This window comes from Vanellus vanellus (assembly GCF_965231255.1).
Source record: "Vanellus vanellus genome assembly, chromosome: 14".
Lineage (NCBI taxonomy): Eukaryota > Metazoa > Chordata > Aves > Charadriiformes > Charadriidae > Vanellus > Vanellus vanellus.
Genome location: NC_138919.1, coordinates 7,284,370 through 7,302,816, shown reverse-complemented (window position 1 = coordinate 7,302,816; position 18,447 = coordinate 7,284,370). Strand labels below are relative to the sequence as shown.

Here is an 18,447-nt window from a genome sequence, read left to right as displayed (position 1 = left end):
GCATTTGGAATTCTGAGGTTTGTGACATGCTCATGTGTGTTGTGCTGCTGTAAATCAGTTGGAATTATTGGTATTGTGTATTTGCAGAAACAGTATACACCATTTACAAATATGTCCCCAAACCTAGGGGTATTTGCCTATTAATCCCCACTTTAAAATTATTTTTCGGGTGATGTTAGACACCAGAGGGCAACAAAACACTTGCACTAAGCTGCAAGCAGCTATAATCACCAGGGTGCACAGAGATCAAACTAAATAACCACTGAAATCGAACTCCCCGTTCTAACAGCTCTCTGAGGGCTGGAAGAAAAGTGTCAGAGGAAAGTTTGCTACCACAGTTGGGACTGTTATACCCTGAACAAGGTTCCAATTTCTTTATAAGCCTTTCTGTATATTGGGCTTCTGTATCATTTAGTTAACTAAGTCATCATCGTTTTGGTTTTGGGGCATCCATTTGAGCTGACTGCAGTCGGGCCTCCAGCACTAAGCATTGAAGATGCTCAGGCCATGCCAGTACCAGCACAACTTCCACTTCTGATGGTACTCAAACACACTAGGTTTTTGTATTGTTTTAACTAGACAAGAACAGAAACTGTACTTCACAGCAAACACAGTGGATGAGCTACTAATATGTAGCTGGAACTCTATCTCTACAACCCCTTATCTGCTCTGTATGTTGGACTACCCTAAGCAGCCAGTGATCAATACAAAGGAGGAAATGCCGTTAATTTTTATTTCCCTCAATAAGGTCAATATGAGTACAGTCCGGAGGGGAGAACTGGCTTTGGGTAGAAGCAACATACTCCTCCTCCCAATCCAAAGTACTGCATATATAAAAATTCATTTCCTACTTACCACATAAACTAACTGGAAAACTTGGAGATATCAATGTTTCCGTGGAAGAAGTCAGCACTGGAAAGAAACAAATTATAGTTTTCAGCCTGTCGTAGCTATCAGGAACTGAAATGAGGGAACTCTACTTTGTTGACAGCATTGATTTTCCAGTACTTTCTGCCTATTTATGTGGATACAAGGTTATTGCTCTTACCTGGATATATTATAACATCTGATGTGCCATTTCCAAGAACGAAGTTAAGTATCTGCTGAGGAGGATCTGCAAAGCCTGTATTCTCTTGGCTCCTTTTCACGCTGACAGGTAGACACTCCGGTGCTGAAGATCCTGAAATGAGTGCAGAAAAATGACTCTTCTGTTTTTAAAAGCTCCTGGTTTCTAAAGGTTTCTGAAAAAGAAAAAACTTTCTAAAAGCTACTTATCCTTTCTGGCAGCTTCTGGGCAAATATTCTCAGTGGAGAGTTTATGAACCAGAATTCATAGGATCACGTGAGGTCCATAGAATCCATTAAACAAAAACTCTTTAAAGGTATGATGAATGTGAAATACAAGGAATTACCCAGCTTTTAGTGACCACTGGTTTTCAATAGTCTAAAGAGAAATTCTATTAACATACGGAAAAGCGCTTAAGGCAAAGTATGTTAATGTAGGGACCAGAGAGCCAGAAGAGAGGAAGTGTGTAAATATTATGTATCTGAATTAATTTTACCATCCTTTGCACTACATCTTTGCCACATAATTGCAACTCATGCAGCTTGTCCAAACAGATAGCAAGCAGCCTCCCTCTGAACCTGCACTGGGAAATTTTTTGGTTGATGCAGTGCTTGCAATTTAATCAGCCATAGCTCTGAGTTTCTGTAGGTGTGACAGAATTTCTTCCGCTACTTTGTGCTGTTTCAGCTAGCATCAGATACTTCAAGACTTCTAACTTATCCACTGCTTTTTGGTTCCTTACCAGAACAGACTTCACAGCAAAAGGTGTTGAATTGAGTCTTTGTCATTAGCACTTGCCAGAGTACCATGAGCACCCTCTGCTACACAACATGATCAAAGTAAGGTGGCTACACAGCCCATCACTTGGATTAGGACTCGCTTTTTGTGAACAGAATTCCAACCTAGATTTTGCTCTACTATTGCAAATATAATTATTCCACAGTCCTTTACAAACCTCTGGATGAAAAATAAATTGGAACTAAACCAAAGTTTATTAATGAAAATTATGTGATTTCCTATTCTTAAGAGAAGAAAGTAATTATTGAGATTAGCATATAGTACATAACTCCGTTCTGTTGTTTATTAACCTGCACTTCACCAATTAAATGAAAGACTCATTCTATTTCATTAGGGACAATGCATTTTTAATTTCCCTTGAATATTTCTCATTATTTTAGTGAGTGCCACTTTTCTAAGTGCCTCATTGAAACAGCCGCCATGCTTGTTTTCCCTGCCATTGTTCATGGTCAATGATCAGATTTATAGGAGAGTTTTCCCCTTGTATAAATCAACCTGTGTACAGGTGCACACCTATAGCTGTACTGTACATACCAGGAATTATGAAACTTCTTTCCAACGCATTAGTAGCAGGAACAGAAAAGTACACATGCTGGTTAGTTGGTGAGGTGGAGCCAGTTGGATGGCTGATGAGAGGCATAGCTAAAAAACTGCCATTCCCTGCAGACGCTGCAGGCACTTCCACTAGAAAACAAGCAAAACAAAAGGGGAAAGTTATTTCATTGCTAGAAGTTAAGGGGACCAAAGAAGAGATCTCAATAGGTATCATAAACCACTTGATTCTGATCAGTTGTGTTTTGATTTTCCAAAAGCAAGAACAATTCACTCTATCTTTCTGACATTTACTCAGGTCTCAATCTAAAACATATTTATGACATTCTGTAGTAGATCACTTCTTTCCTGTAATTCACTCTTTTCGTTTTCTTTTTCTTCATTTTTCCTGGCCTGTCTTCTTTCTAGAAACCTTCAGATGTCTTTAGATGTAAATATAACATAGATTAAAGATAGACGACTGACAGATCCAACATAACAAGGTCTTACATTGGCTGTACTAAGTTTCCCATGCATGGTTTGTTACCTTAATTTTGCACAAGATTAGAGAGGCCCAAGTACAATAAACTGGGGACCTTGACTCTCTACTTAGACACTGCAGTGCTTGTAAGGATAACCAGGCTGTGTTAAGAGGATTTCCCAAAAAACAGTCACAAACACCTGAGTTAAGAGATGCAACTTGCCTGTAGGATTTGTTTTTTTCAAGAGGAGGGCAAATGGCGAGGAATACTCATGTGCATTGCATGATTTCATGTGCTTATCAAAAGTTTCTTACAAATTAAGTAAGACATACTTGCTTATTTTGAACTAGTGTGGTAGTTTCCCTGGTTTTGCCACAACCTTCTTCTCAGAGTTGGTTTTGCTTTTCTTTCTCCCTCATGTCTAGCAGCAACAATTAAGTCTCTTTTTCATCAATTTCTGCGGTCTGATGTTTTATCAGGAGCTACAAACCTGTGTGGGTTTTGTGCCACTAAAGTGTACACTGCCTTTGCAGGATCATACTGTGACACTCATTTTATGACAAGTTAAATAAATGCCTGGCACAAACACAGGCTTTAAAAGGTGACAAATTTAATGCAGAATTTAAGCAGATCAAAGATAAACCACCTTTAATGGGTACTAACTGCCAGGAACTTTACATGTGTCCGAATAATTACAGCGGGCAGGTACTGATTCAGTAGGAACTCTGATTACATTTCCAGATCCATCAAATGTATTTTTTCACTGCTAATTCTGCTCAGTCTCTCCCAGAAGTCCACATGAACACTGTAAAACCAGCTTGGGTCACAGTCCCAGTGCATCTGTCTGGTCTCTATGACTTTCATCCAATCTATGCCAGTTCCTTAGCAATTGCTGGCCTGAATTTTGCTGAAGCGCAGTCCCATGATCCAAGCACTCTCTGGATGGCTGTCTAGGTTACACGCTGGTTTTGGCTGCCCATCCTGACATGTACACGGCTCATGGGATTTGGTACAATCAGAGTTACCCTAAGAAGGCTTAGGAAGTGTGCTAGCATACAGCAATGCATAACTCACTTCAAAACACAGTATAATATATTCATCCAATGGTGATTGCTCTCACATGGATTTTGGAAGAATATTTTGCTGCTTTAGCTGTGCCAGAGACACCCATTTGGGCCAGGAACTTTAACACCAGTCTACCCCTAGGGAACAAGCTACAGCCTGCCTGCTGGCAACAGGTACTGCCTTGTAGATGATCTAACAGCCTGCAACACCTAGAAATTTCCCTTTCTCCCTTTCTTACTTTGGTTTAAAGGACTGCATAGCACGGGCTGAGTGAAGAAGCCTTCTCTTCACAGTTATTATTTTGACTAGGATGTGACGCCTTCTGAAAATCTGGTGAAACACTGAGAATAAAAGAGGACCAAATCCAGGAAATGCCAAACTGTGGCCTGAGTCACATTACCCATCATAAACAAAAGGTGTACATGATAAATATTACAAAATTTGGCACTGACCCAATTCTGCACTGTTCTGCTTTCTTCTCTCAGATGGATTTAGAGAAGTTCAACTGTGCCTATGCTGATGCTAAGGAAGTAATTTTTCTATCACCTGGGAGGAACATGTGCTTTTGAAGCACAAGGATCCAACTGTTTTCAGGCTACCGTGTAGTTGGTCCTAAGATGCACAGTTTAATACTACTGATAAGAGGGCATAGATTTGTTGCATCATGAATTAGCCAGGTGTATGGTAAGAACGTGATTCTACAGTGATTTCTACTCTGCTGGAAGTAGAAACATGAAAATGCATGATGATCCTGTATCATCAAATCTATGACAGCAAACTTTCCCTAGAAGATAGAGTTACAATACCTAACCAAGGGTGAGACTTTGGAACATAAGACAATGTATGTTCAATAATCTTTTTCTATTCAGCCAATAACTTACCAATTTTCTTGTATTTGGGTTCTGAAGCTTCAGAGCCACCCTCTGCAGAGCCTAAGAAGGCTGAAAGAAAGAAAGGTGATAGTGATAAAAATTGAACCAGTTTGGTAATCTTAAGTTTCCACCATGGAAATTTATTTTAACTTTTCAAAGTAGAGGGGACTGTTAGCAGTTCTAGTCCAGCTATTTCAGAACTGTACAGGTCCAATGTATAAAACGTGAATGTGAAGAGCCTCATATGACTTTATTCTTACAGTGAAGTTTCAATTAGGCTGCAGATTTTTGTGCCGGTAATCAAAGATTTTTGCTGTTGTTCTTGCTATTAAAGAGGGAATCATCCAACTAATACTTGCTAAGCTGTAGATATACTGAAACCAAAGCTAACACTGATGATAAGAAAAGGGAAGAACTATAACATGCTTATTGTCATGTTACAGGACAACAAATTCTGCGAATTGTAAAATGTGCTTGGGGGAGTTGTTTTCACTTCCAGCCTACAGAGGATAAGTAAAGTCAGAGGAAGCACACCTGGTTGTACCAGTGAAGAACTACATGAGAGATGCATTGAGGCTGTGTTAAAACCAAAGCAATGCAATGCAAAATTAGAATTCAAACACTACAGCCTTTCAAGCTCTTACTGTTTTTCACTTACTTCGTTTGTGACATTTCTGCATCCTTATGTCAGTAAATTTCTCAGTGTTTTCAGCAGCCATTTCATCCAAAATAAGGTTCCCTGCTAAAAACATGAGTCAATGTCAACCTTTTTTCTCCTAGAAAAATTATAGAAAGAGGCAAAAGCAAGAGAAATGCACCAACAAGGCAAAGATGAAATATGCTCCAAATAAAAGATGAAAAACAAATAATGCAATAAAACACATATCCAGATTGATATGATTTAGAAAGCCCACAGAGCTCTGAATGCAGACTCTGTCAGTCTGTTTTAGGTTCTGACCTGCAAAATATTAATCTGCTGTCAAAAATTCAGTGGCTAACAAAGAATAAATACTTCTCAAAGCTCTAATGATAAGCAAAGGATAAAACATCACAGCTGTATCACAGTGTGATCTCAGTACTAGTAAAGTTATTTACTCATTTTATACATGAAAAGGATTAGTTCCTTTAAGAGACAGAGTAAAGGGTTCTAAACAGATTTTAAATTTTGTGTTGTAAGAACTGTGAAGTTATCCATACCATTCTTCTACTGGCAAATACTTAAGTGTAAGGACAAGGGGTAAAGCTTTCAAACTGGAAGAGGGGAGATTTAGATTAGATATTAGGAAGAAATTTTTCACTGAGGGTGGTGAGACACTGGAACAGGTTTCCCAGGGAAGTTGTGGAGGTCCCATCTCTGGAACTGTTCAAGGTCAGGCTGGATGGGGCTTTGAGCAACCTGGTCTAGTGGAAGGTGTCCCTGCCCATGGTAAGGGGGTTGGAACTAGATGATCTTCAAGGTGCCTTTCAACGTGAACCATTCTATGATTCTAAAAGTACTAATACTGCAGCTTCTAAAACCAATATAAATTTTGCCATTAGGTGCAAAACCTTGCAAAAATCTAAACGCACCAGGGAGCAGTAAAAAGCGTTTAGAGAGTCATGTGAGGTTCTTGTAGCCAGAGCTGTCCTAGGTAAGGACTGATTTTTGGTCCTTATTCCAAATTACTTTGCCCAAACATAAAACAGGATATACAGATAATCTGTGAATCTTTCTGATCCTACGGATTTCCCAACAGCCACATATTAATATATATATATTCTAAAATAGTAAACAGCTGCATTTATGCCACTACCAAAACAATAATTTTGTACCAAAAGTCAAGCAATTATCTCTGGTCAAGCACTGAATGAAGGAATCATTTACTATGTATATATTATACCATCGCTGCATTGATCAGGGAGAGAAGTAAAATTTGACATGCTTCCTCAAGCAGCTCTGTGCATCCTGGAGGGAAATAAGTGTGCATGAACTTAATTTATACACGTTAAGTCCTCTGGGTGGGTCAGGTTTAATGTATATCATCCGTCTTGTGCTCAGAATAAGTCTGACGCTAATTGAGGGCATATACTGCACTAGGCAGTTAAGCTGTGCATACACTGTGGCCACGGTGACGGGATCAGCAACTTGGTCAAAGATAAAACTGCCATTTTTGAGGAAGGTCTGCAAAAATACAGAAAACCCTCAAAGTTTGCCAAGAAAATCCTGGGACACAGTTCCCAGGGAGAAAGAAGAGGATACCAGATGTATAGAAATCTTACTAGTGTTCAAATTATGGGGATGAAGTACAGTGCAAATGTTAGCCAGAACACTGTCATAGAGAAAATTAATCTTTTCTACATAAATCTTACCAAAAGTGTCTTCCACCTGCTTCTCCTGCTGATCTTTGAGCACATATTCTGCTAATTCAGCTAGCAAGGAAGAAAAAAAAAAGAAACATAGTAATGACACAGTAAATTTCACAGTAAAACTCTTGTAAGCTTACGGTCATTAACAGAACTCTGAAGAATAAGTGAAATTGAAGAGTTAAATTAGGTTTCTCTTGTAAATTGTTGTTCAGGAAATAAAGAACATGAGAAAGGAGAAGTTGAGACAGGAAGTATTAAGCAGAAGGAGCCATTAATAGAGAGATTTTCCCCAAACAGCCACAAGCTGCTGTTCATCTGTTTCCCCACAATGCACAGGTTTAGGTACCCTGGCTAGATCTACCACGCATGAGGGAGAGGCCACTTGAGTATACACCACTGCTTTAGACTGAAAATAGAATTGTAAGAAATAGCTATAGCAATTGATTGGAAAACAATCATTTAAAAAACAAAAATTGCTTTCATACCTATTTTAGCATAAGCTTCTATGGTGTTGGAACAGAGATACAATTCATCCTCATTTTCAGCATTTTCCATTGTACACAGGAAATCCATATTATTGAACTGATCATAGTTGCTGGCATCAACTTCAGGATCTAGAATTAAAAAAGAGTACACATTGGCTCAATGAATACCATAACCAAGGAGTAAAAAAAGCAGATAGCAGGACAGGCAGAAAAGGCAGATTTGTCACTTCAGCGTAAGGCTTTGGCTCTTCATTGTATGTTGCCTAAGTAGGAACAGAACTGAACTCTCAGTAAGTTATAGTCACCCAGAAATCAACACTTTTTTTTGCTAAACTCTGAGACTTCATCTCTCCTAGTAAATAAAACAGTTCCAGAATCTGTTCTATGACACTAAGGCCTACATGCATGGTCTAGACTCATCCATACTATTAAACTTTCTTATTCTTCAGGATATTGTGGCATCATCCACATTCGCTGTTCAGAACGATGCTGGGCCCATGCTAACCCCTGAACTGCAGCTACAAATTGTCTGTGAAGCTGCTAGTTGGCCATGGCCAAAAACATTCCAGGGATCATGCTAACATCTTCACAGGAGAGATGTGAAGCTTCCAATAACTGGCATCCTGTCCTGACAATATTCAATTTACCTACATCATCTCAGACATTGCTAAGGCTTAAAAGTATTAAAACTGGTGAAACATCTCTGATATAACAAGAGTCACTCCTTGATCCCTAATTCATCCTACTTTCAGTCACTGAGCACGTGAGGCCGTGGGAGTAAAGAAACACTCCTGCAGGTGTTATTAACAGTCAGTAGCTGAGAGAGCAATGCTCAACCTGGGAAATAATTAATCACAAAGATGATTCCAGATTCTGGTGCTCAGTTCTCCACTGATTTGCCCATGTACCTGCTGACACTGGTCACTCATGAAAGCAACAAGGATGCAAGGTAGTATCCTCCAATTTGGTAATGTTTTGTACCTATCTGGCACAGAGCTATAGGACTTCATAACTGGCACACATCTGTTCTTCTCCTTTCATTGCCACTCTCAACCCATAGTCCAGCTCATTTCTTTAAAATAAGCTCAGCTATTCCTCCACAACACAGTCTGCAGCACAAATACACTTTCATACTTTTAAGCCAGCAAACTCAGGGAGAGCAGAACATTCCACACAAATTCAGGAGCAGGAAGTGTGAGAGCCAGGGCAACCTCCTGATCTGAGCACCTGTAGGAACTTATATGCAAGAAACTATCACCTTTATGCCCTGGCCCTTCTGCTTTCTTCTCTGTCACGGAATCATAAAATCATTGGTCTGTGCCCCCAAAAGGTAATGAAAGTCCATTGCATTGGTGCCTTAGGATCTCAGAAGGAAACGAAATGCCACTTTGCTTGCCGGCTGGCTTCATCACAAACTCATCTAAAAGTCTCTCTTTTGCAAAGTTTTTTGGCTTGAAACTACGAGTGTTGACAATTACACTTGACCAGCTTACAAGAGGAACATTTGCAAATAAACTACTTACAGGAATGATATCCAAACCAAAGACATTAGCCTCGCACCTTGATGAGTGACATGTATGGTATGTTTTGTTAGACTCACTGAGCAGGAAGCTGTAAATATGTACAGTTTTACAAACACGATAGTTTCTGGAAGCAGTCACTATTTTATATACAGATACAGACAAAGTTAGCATATCATAAGACCAAGCATCTGTTGAATTTAGTCCAACCACCATGATAAACTGCCATTAGATGGCTACATAATTGAGAGGAGATGGTAATAACTTATAGCATGATGACTAAACTAATAAAGCATTTTTTAGTGTTTTACTAACCTGCAGAGAAGTCACCTTCTTCATTTCCAGATGACGTAGGATCAAGGAGAGTATACAGATGCAATGGATCGATATCACTGTGCAGCAAATCAAGACAGCCATTTTCAGACACAAATGCTGAATCCATGATTTCTCTTTTGCTGTCTGAAATAAAATTGCAAAACAGTTAGCTATGACAAAACCACAGCTGCTGTCAGCCAAAACTACAAGTCCTGCACTGTGGCTTTCTGTTGACAAGACATTGAGATCTTAAGGCTGTGGAACTGGTATTGCTTACCAAGTCTTGCATTGAGTTATAACCTTGAGAAACTTAAATTTACAGATCCAGATACAGCTGGCAATGAGGCATATCTATTTTTTACTTCAATCAGGGGAGTGGGATACTACAGTCTCACTACCTGGAGAAAAAATGCCAAGTATTGAATAAGTCACAACTCCTGTATCTTTATCAGGGTATAAATGATGCAAGCACAAATGATCCAAGTAATTTACTCCACCATAATATTGAGATGCCAGCATGAAATGAACAACCAGCAAAATTTCCAGATCATATCCTGTTAAAATAGGTGTCCACACACCACAACGACGAAAGTTTCAGCTTGGCATCAAGCACCACATTTTGCAATAAAGTATAGCTATAATATGGCTTTCAAATATTCTGCCTTTAGCAGAATGCCACTAATGTCCTTGGTTGCACATATCTGCTCTCCTGAGGTGTGCAAATGTGGAGCAACCTGCTGTACCAGGAAGTCTACCTGCAACATGAAAAGAGAAATATGGCTAACAATGCAGCTCAGATGAAAGAAGGCAGAGAAGACCTAGTCAAGCACTACCACATTTGTTATAAACAAATCTTCATTCCTCTTACCACTCTATGGGGTTGTCCCTCTGAACAGCTTCGAAATGGACCTCTCTGCATTCTGCTGCAGAAGACACCAGAATCTAGAGCCAGAACTTAGAAGAGCGGGTGGACACAGTAAGGTCCCACGAGTAGGAATAACCTACACTCAGGTAGTTCTCCTTTTTCATGTTATGTGGCCTCATTACGTTACCAAGATTACAAAAATTTGATATTATTGCCTGCTGTGCTATGAATGGAAAACAGATGTTGACAAACCTGAATGAGAACCAAGAATGACGTTATAAACATACCAGATTAAACTTTCAGTCTGTCACAACATTTTGCTTTGCCCCTTCCTTTGTTGAATTAATGTAAAATCTAAACTGAGCAGGGCCTTTCAGAATGCCAGGTTGCCAGACTTTGTGAATAAGGTTGAAGGACCTCTGAGTCAATATAATTTTGGGGTTAGAGACAGAGAAGTAATTGGGCAGAAGCCATTAAGGGAATGCAAGACAGATTAATGCATCACTCCAAGCTCGGTGATTAGTAAACTACTTGATTACAGCAGACAAAGAAAAAGTCAAGTCCTGTGGAAAGAGACTAAGTATACTTACTTCATGGAAATACTAAGCTTTAATTAAGTCAGTCATAAGAGTTTTTGTTATTTTAAACCTTTCTTTCAATAGCATTTTTCTGTGGATAAATACATAAGCAATGCAAAATGTCTTCAGCTATAATGGCCAAGAAGTCAGGAAGCAACCAATAGGAAGTCATGCTGGTGCCAAGTCCAGCTAGAGAGCTGAAAATTAGAACGTAAAAGGTGCTATAACCCAGGAGCAAGAAACATAGCCTTCTACCTTGGGAAGAATGAAGATTGCCACTCTTTCAAGAATTAAATACTCGATTACTTGTCTTTTTTGTTTCACCAGTCTGAATGTCCCTCAGCTTACTCCCTTTTTCATTCATTACTTTGGTAATCTATACATAGCTGTCTTTCTATTGGCTATGCTGGATTTGGGATGCTGCAATTTCTTTCTGTAGCTGAACCAACAAATTCTTGATAGCAGCTGCGCTCTGCTGCATTAAAATCATGGTGCCACCATGGAAAGCACTCTGTCCAAGGGTGCAGGAAAAAAGAAGTCAGTTTTTGAAAGATGAAATTTTCTACACTGAGAGTGCCAGAGGCAAGGAGAACTACACCTCAGGGAAAACGAGTGTTTTGCTGCATGTTGTAACTGATGTACACAAAATGAAACCAGACATTACCAAGCTTGTTTACAACAGCAATTCCTTTCCTTCCTAGGGCTTCCTCTTTTTTTCTCACAGCATCCCAGCAGTCCCGTCTGAGACCAAAGATGAATAAGCTCTACAGTGGTCAGCACTTTCTCTGTTGTTTCATACATGATTTTAACTTAGTTTACTGATAATACATTCCCTCTGGGGTCTCATACAGTGCTGCCAAAATGGGCATTTGGAACTTTTTCAGATCAGAGCACCAAAATATTTCATAACAATTTCTGTGCTAGGGGTGGGAACGCTAGAGCCAGCTCTCAGCGGGAGGAAGACAGACCCCACACAGACCTGCGAGACAAAAAACTGATGTCCCCAGAGGTGCCTGCGCTCCCGTTGCAGCAGGCCTCTGTGCACAAAGTGCATGTGCTGGGCGGGGGGAAGACAGGATGTACTTCCAAATATATTTCCATGCCATTCAGAAAGTTCAATCCTTTGTTGTGCGGACACTGGTTAAGACAGACTTTTTAAAATAACTGCTCCTTTCTCCAGCAGCCTATTCACTCCAGCTGCATCACTATATTTGGTAGACCTGTGTTCCCTCTGTATCACCTCTGCAATGATTCAGTGCATACCTGCTACAGCAAGGTTTCTACTCGGGATGTGTTTGTTTTAGCACTATAGTCTGCATATACAGCACAACAATATGATTCATTTCTAAGTCTCTCAATGTTTTGTTCAGTGCTCTTTTTTAGTCCAAGTGAAACCATACAAATTAAGAATCCTGGAAAAGCATTACAAGAAATAGTGAACATCACCGTACCATGACAAAAAATCCAGTTAAAGAAGCAGTAGGTGTTCATTTAAACCACTTACGAGTCTTATGAGTTAGATGGGGCCTTTTAGATTTCTAAAGATAAGGGGGGTGGTTGTGATTTATCATTTTGCCCAAATAATTTGGTTTATCTATGTCTTCTATTTTAAAGGATTAACGCATTAAAGACTTCAGGCAATCGAGTCTGCTACTAACTAAAATCAAATGTTATCTAAGAGAAAGGAGGAATATACAGACAATAATGTAACATTTACTCCAAAAATAAGCTGGATGCTTCTGAGGAGACTTGTTAGGGGTTTCTTCTCCAAACTCTGTTGACATCTGAACTGATAGGTAATAAAATAGTCTCCCACATGAGCATAGAGGTTAAGAAAATTAAGTAATTTCAGGAACAGAGGAAACTCCCTTGCAATTTATTTTTTGTATGAGTTTAGGAAGCTGAGGATAATTCATAAAAAAAGAGAAGTAATGCCATGCAAATCACACATTTCTTACCTGGAGTATAACACAACGTTAGAGCTCTAAGTCTTAGATTACAGAAAATTAAGAGAGCAGGACTGCTATCAAGACAGGAGGTTGAAAAATTAAACACAAAGATTGCTGAAGAAATGTTATTTTCTTGCAACACCCCAGAACCATTAAGCATTACACATGAATCTGAGTGAAGCAAGCTGATAAAAACCAAGTTATATCAAACTCTAAATAAGAAGGCCAGTGAAACACTGGTACTTTGAGCTAAAAGTCCAGTATCACCAGCCACAATTTTAAAGCCTTCTCTATTCTTCTGCGTCCCCACAAGGTTATGTCATTGTGCACAATACATGCGCCAGAAGTCAGGGATGTGTTTCCTGGCTTTTGCTGCAGGCAGTGTTTTGGGGCAATGCTCTCTGGGAGGTGGGCAAGCCAGCGAGGCAGGATGAAGTCCCCTCCATGCTACAGTCATTTGTCCCCCTTTCATCTCCCAAAATCCATCACTAACAATTCCTCTGCTCCACAGGTACCAAACAGATTTTCCTTCCAGAGATGGCCTGATTATTTGTAAATTGCAAGTTATGGTGCTCAATTTATATTTAGCTTTGTAGGTTTCGGTTTCTATTTCAGATCTACAAAAGGCTTATACATCTGAAATCCGGTTTAACTTTTCCTGTTGTATTACCTGTTTTAACAAAAGATACTACTTTTACTGACAGTCTTTATCTTGCCGATGGTGTGGTGCGTTACTTTCCATGGGCTTTATACTCTAAAAAGGAAGAACAGAGATGATGCTGGAGAAAAAGCCACTCTATATCCTGTCACATTCTCCTTTGTCTCCCTTAGAGATGAGTTTAAAGAAGTTAGAAAAAGTATAAATATCAGGTAAAAGGAGCTTCTGTCTTTCAATGAACTTAGCTGTACAGTGACCAACATAAAAGAAATGTTACTAGCCTTACGCTGGAGGCAGCTGACTTCAGGCAGACTAACAGCGTACTGTCCTGCAGGTGTCAGAGTTGTGATTTGAGAGCAGAATTTGCTTTTTCATATCCAGTATCGCCTTGTGTGCCACAGCTGTGCCCAGCTCTCTCATCCCAGCATTAAGATTAAATAAAGCGGCACAGCAGACACCTTGCCTTTTTGCTTTTTTGGCAGAAAAAGTACATTTGCACTCAGACACTTTCTTCAAGACAGAATCTCTGCCCTCCTAAATGGGAAAGTAAAGCTCTAGGTTGCCTTGCCAGATCTGTGAAAATATTGGAAATATGCCAGTTTCATCCAATGATCCTCAGTTTCACTTTCAATAGGAGTAAGTTTTATACAAAAAACAAGTACATTCTTAACCAGGTCTGAAACAAACTACAGCAACCTTTTGAGCAAGTAACAGGGCTAGCCACAAAAACAAAATCGCTAAAAATTCTCCAAAATTTCACCCACAATCAGACTTCATCCTACGAATATTTCAAGCAATGCAAGTCCCAATACCGACACACTGTAGTTACCAATATCTACAAAAGGTAAAATAAGATGAATTTACCATGACAAAAGCAGTGCATTCAAGAGAGGAGGAAAAACTGACCTTCGGAAACTGGACAGTTCCTGCTCTTCCACTCTGGATTCAGTACCAAAAACCGAGGAGAACTGCTATCACTACCCAGGGCTTATAGAAAGTCACACCAGAAAGGAGGAAATGAGCCAGCCCAGTCACTGCAGAAAAGTTAAAGGCTCAGGGGGAATTCCAAAGAGGAAAATTAAGAGGAGCCTCCCTTCTAGCAACCCCTGTATAATGAGCACTGTTACCTTTATCGGTCACTTGTCACCTCTAAGGAGAGCTTGCACTTGTCACTAGTCAAGAACAGATTGATTTATTCCGGTGGAAAGCGAAATTGGATGAGAGCTGGCGGTAACAATTTCCGGTGCTCCCTAGAAATCTTCCTCTTCTTTTTTATTCAAGTTCAAAGCTGTCCTGAGCTCAAGCTGTTAAACAGTCCATCAGTAAGAATAAAGCAAGCAACATGTGGACACACTTACCGTGCAGCTCCATTTGGTGTAAGAGAAGTGAAAGTATTTCTTTCACATGTTCACAGCCTCTACCAATACAAAATTAGTTTGGTATCTTGCACCAGCATCTCTTGCCATTGGCCCCAAATGGAAGTTCTACAAAACAGGAGCTTGTAAATCTTGTCTGTCTTACACACGGCGTTCAGGGTTTGCTTCTGACAGAATGTTTATCCATCTAATCATCGCTTACCCTGCCAGCACCTCCTGGTGTAAGACAAACAACTTTTTGAAAACCACCTTCATTCATGAGTGTTCCTATCATGATGGCTATAGCTGCCTCTGTGTGGCTCTGCAAGCTTATTTGCCTATTGTTCTATTTTTTATCATGCATAGACCTACACACATTAGAAATTAATTATGAAAGAGGATATATTCTCAAGGGAGCAAGCACTTTTTGTAGTATTAATCCATTGGCTATAGCTTATAACAAAAGTTCCACCAGAGTCTGAGGGGGAAAGGAAGGAAGTGGGATATGATGAAGTCAACGACATCCAGGACTTGCTGCTTCAGTAAGGCAAGTTTTTAATCAGCTGCTCAGTAACAAATGGCTTCTGCACAAGGCGGCAGGTCCTACAAGCAAAGCAGCTGCTGACCTGTGTAAGACTTCTCCCTTTGCAGAGGAGATCCACTTCCACCAGGTTCCATGGGAACATGCTCACTGAGAAGAGATAAAGCTGTTTCCTTCCTGGGAGTGGCTGATCTGTTCCCAGTATTTACAGAGATACGGGGCCCAGCCTGCAATGCAGACCACTAGCCTCTTCAGGCTCTCTGACCAGCCATGCAGCTTTGTTCTTGGAATTCCTCTACGCACATTAGAAGAAAAGCAACATCTCAGTATAACAGCATTCACAGCAGAAAAAATAGTAAGCAGATTCTGTATTTTAGTGCTCTGTTTTGACAGCAGACACTGCATGGGAAATCCCTACAAAAGCTGAGGGCTATTTTTTAGCCCTGTTCTAATGTGCAGCACAACCCCACAAGTTATAAGCTCTTTTACAAGCCCTGCAGGCAGATTTCTTTACCAGCTTCTGAGACTGTAATCCCATGAGGTGATCTATATACTCTAAGAATGAAAGTTTGGGGAACAACAGAGTTCAGCTGTTTGCTGTGATTCCAGTTTGTAACTACAGCAAAGACTGGCTGTCCGCTTTTGATACAACACCCATAGCTGCTTAGAAACAGCAGAAAGGAACTGCTGGAGCAAATCAGGGTACTGGTTCACCTAGTGGACTGGTCTATAAAGATGGTCTTATGGACAGAGGGAAAAGCAGACTGGAAAACAGAAGGCTGTGAGACAACTGAGAACTGTCTAAGCTTCTCAGGTGACCATCAGCCTCTTTGCTTCAATGTTTGCTGATATGCTGCCCTACTGAAAAAGGAGGGAACAGAAGATACTAATTTGTATTGGAAGCCCTGCAAGACAGGTGTCAATAGTGCACTTTGCAAGAGGGGGAAAGCTGGGACTTTTTTGTCCAGAAATTGTAAAGATCTGTTGCAAAACTATGAAGTAGCTAGTGAGAAGCCTGCTGATCTGTTCCTGACCCGACTTTTCTTTGCAAGGCTTCTTCAGAGTGAAACAATGATGGAACATAAGGCTGAAAAATTAACAAATTTCAAAAAGAAAGTCAGAAAAGCATTTGCTTCAAAGGAAGCTAAAGTCTCTAATACAATTTGAGTCATTTCCTGGTGAATTAATGACTTTGAAACCACTTTTTTTTTTAAGCCCATCTCTACTACAAAACCTAGAGAACAGTGACAAGGGGTTGAACATGTGATGGATGAAGACTAACGCTTCTGATGCACTTTAGCTTCCCTCTGTCATGTCTCAAACACAGGCTTTGTGACAGAGATACAGAGCCATGCATGACAGGATAAAGATCTTTGAACAGAGGATTTTTGTGCTACCATTACAAAAATAAGGAGGAGCAGATACCTTTTCAAGCACTTCAGAGATTTAATTAAAAGTATAAACTAGACTATATATGCTCCTAGCATAAGTGATGCTAGGCCACTTGCTATGATATTCTACATTTAAAGTACGAATTCTTGGCATTGATTTGAATGTGTGTAATAATAGAGCTAAAATATTTCAGATCAGTATTTTCCCCTCTCATGAACAGTCTTAATTTTTTTTTTCCAGCATTTCCTATTGTACTTTCATCCATGCCTTGAGAAGTGACGTGCAATACTTTATTTTAGGAGAGGAAAAGATTTATACCCCTCACTACATTGCAGCCCAGTGTCCTTCCATCAGTTTTACAGGACTACCCGAATATTCTACTAAGTATTCTTTTACTCTCCTTTTACAGTTGCTTGGTTTTGTAAACATAATTCTGAATGCCATAATTTAAGCTGGGAGAATGTCATTTTACATAGGACAGGCAATGTTAGGACTGTCCCAGAGCTATCCCTGTTCTCTAACATATACAGTAATCCTAAAAAAAGTGACTTTACTGCCTCAGAATTACAAGATGTCTGCATTATTATCTCTCCTGCTGCCCACTAAAACCCTCAAAACTCTTGAATCCAGCCTCATAAGTCATTAAGTACTTCCCCTCCTTAAATCTGTAGCAGTCTCTTGTAGACAGTGCAATTTTGTTGTGTATAGACATCTGGAATTTAAAGTGGAGAGCATTCCTCCCATATATGATTGAAAAACATATGAGATTTCCCTATGTGAGTTGCCAGCATATACCATGAACAAATGCTACTCAGACTATCAACTGTTGGTATGTCAGTTCAGAAAAACTGACCTTATCGTGGTCTTTTTATCTAATTTGTATTTCTGGTTCTGCAAAAGGTAGCAAAGAACAAATTTTATTATGTCCTGGCTATGAAAATGGGTATCTGGTAGCTACCCTGAATGGTGGATCTCTTTTTAGCTGTTCTTGCATTATACTCTGCTCTCTTCTCTTCCCCATCTGCTCTCCACTGATGTACTTTGCACTATGCCACAATGCAATCTCAAAATGCAATAAACAAAAGTAAATCTTTAACAAAGCAAAAAAGAAAAAAAAGCTGATTTACCAGAAATGCACTTGCTTCCTGTTGGCTCATTATCTGTCATGTTTTGAGGCTTACTGCCATAGATGTTTAAACAACAGAGGGGAACCAAAGTGTTCAAGTACAGGTCCCATTTTTCCATAAGTGTTAGAGATATCTTCCTTGCGAGGTCCTCTCTGTCTTTTTCATGGAGCAAGGCTTGATGGTACTCCTTGGATATCACATCTTCTTTCAGCATGAAGTTAAGCAATGCATGGCCATCAGAAGCTGTAGCAGTTGAAAGAATATTCCTTACTCTAGGCAGGATCTCCTTAAAGAGATTCATACCTGCATCTGAAGATGTTTGAAGGAGGTCTGAGCAAAATCTGAACTGTTTTAAGAAAATAAAAAAAAAAAATCCACTCAGTCAGCATCAAAAAGATGAAGTGAAAAAAAGAAAAAAGTTAAGAGACTTTGGCCTGCAATATCAGAGGTATTTCCTCATTTGATTGAGCCTTTAAATAGCATTTCCAACAACAAATAACTT

At 39.7% G+C, this 18,447-nt stretch overlaps 1 protein-coding gene across 1 annotated transcript in view; it reads right to left on the bottom strand.

The window, feature by feature from the left end:
* Positions 1-18,246, bottom strand: part of CIITA (class II major histocompatibility complex transactivator) — a gene marked incomplete at its 5' end in the record, with an annotated part of 28,509 nt that extends 10,263 nt beyond the window's left edge. The window contains 8 exons of the mRNA XM_082490269.1: positions 1,049-1,180; positions 2,390-2,548; positions 4,824-4,874; positions 5,473-5,556; positions 7,164-7,223; positions 7,646-7,774; positions 9,481-9,624; positions 17,946-18,246. Of these exons, the coding sequence (XP_082346395.1) occupies positions 1,049-1,180; positions 2,390-2,548; positions 4,824-4,874; positions 5,473-5,556; positions 7,164-7,223; positions 7,646-7,774; positions 9,481-9,624; positions 17,946-18,246 (1,060 nt within the window). The remainder of the gene's footprint in view (positions 1-1,048; positions 1,181-2,389; positions 2,549-4,823; positions 4,875-5,472; positions 5,557-7,163; positions 7,224-7,645; positions 7,775-9,480; positions 9,625-17,945) is intronic.
* Between the last annotated feature and the right edge of the window lie 201 nt (positions 18,247-18,447).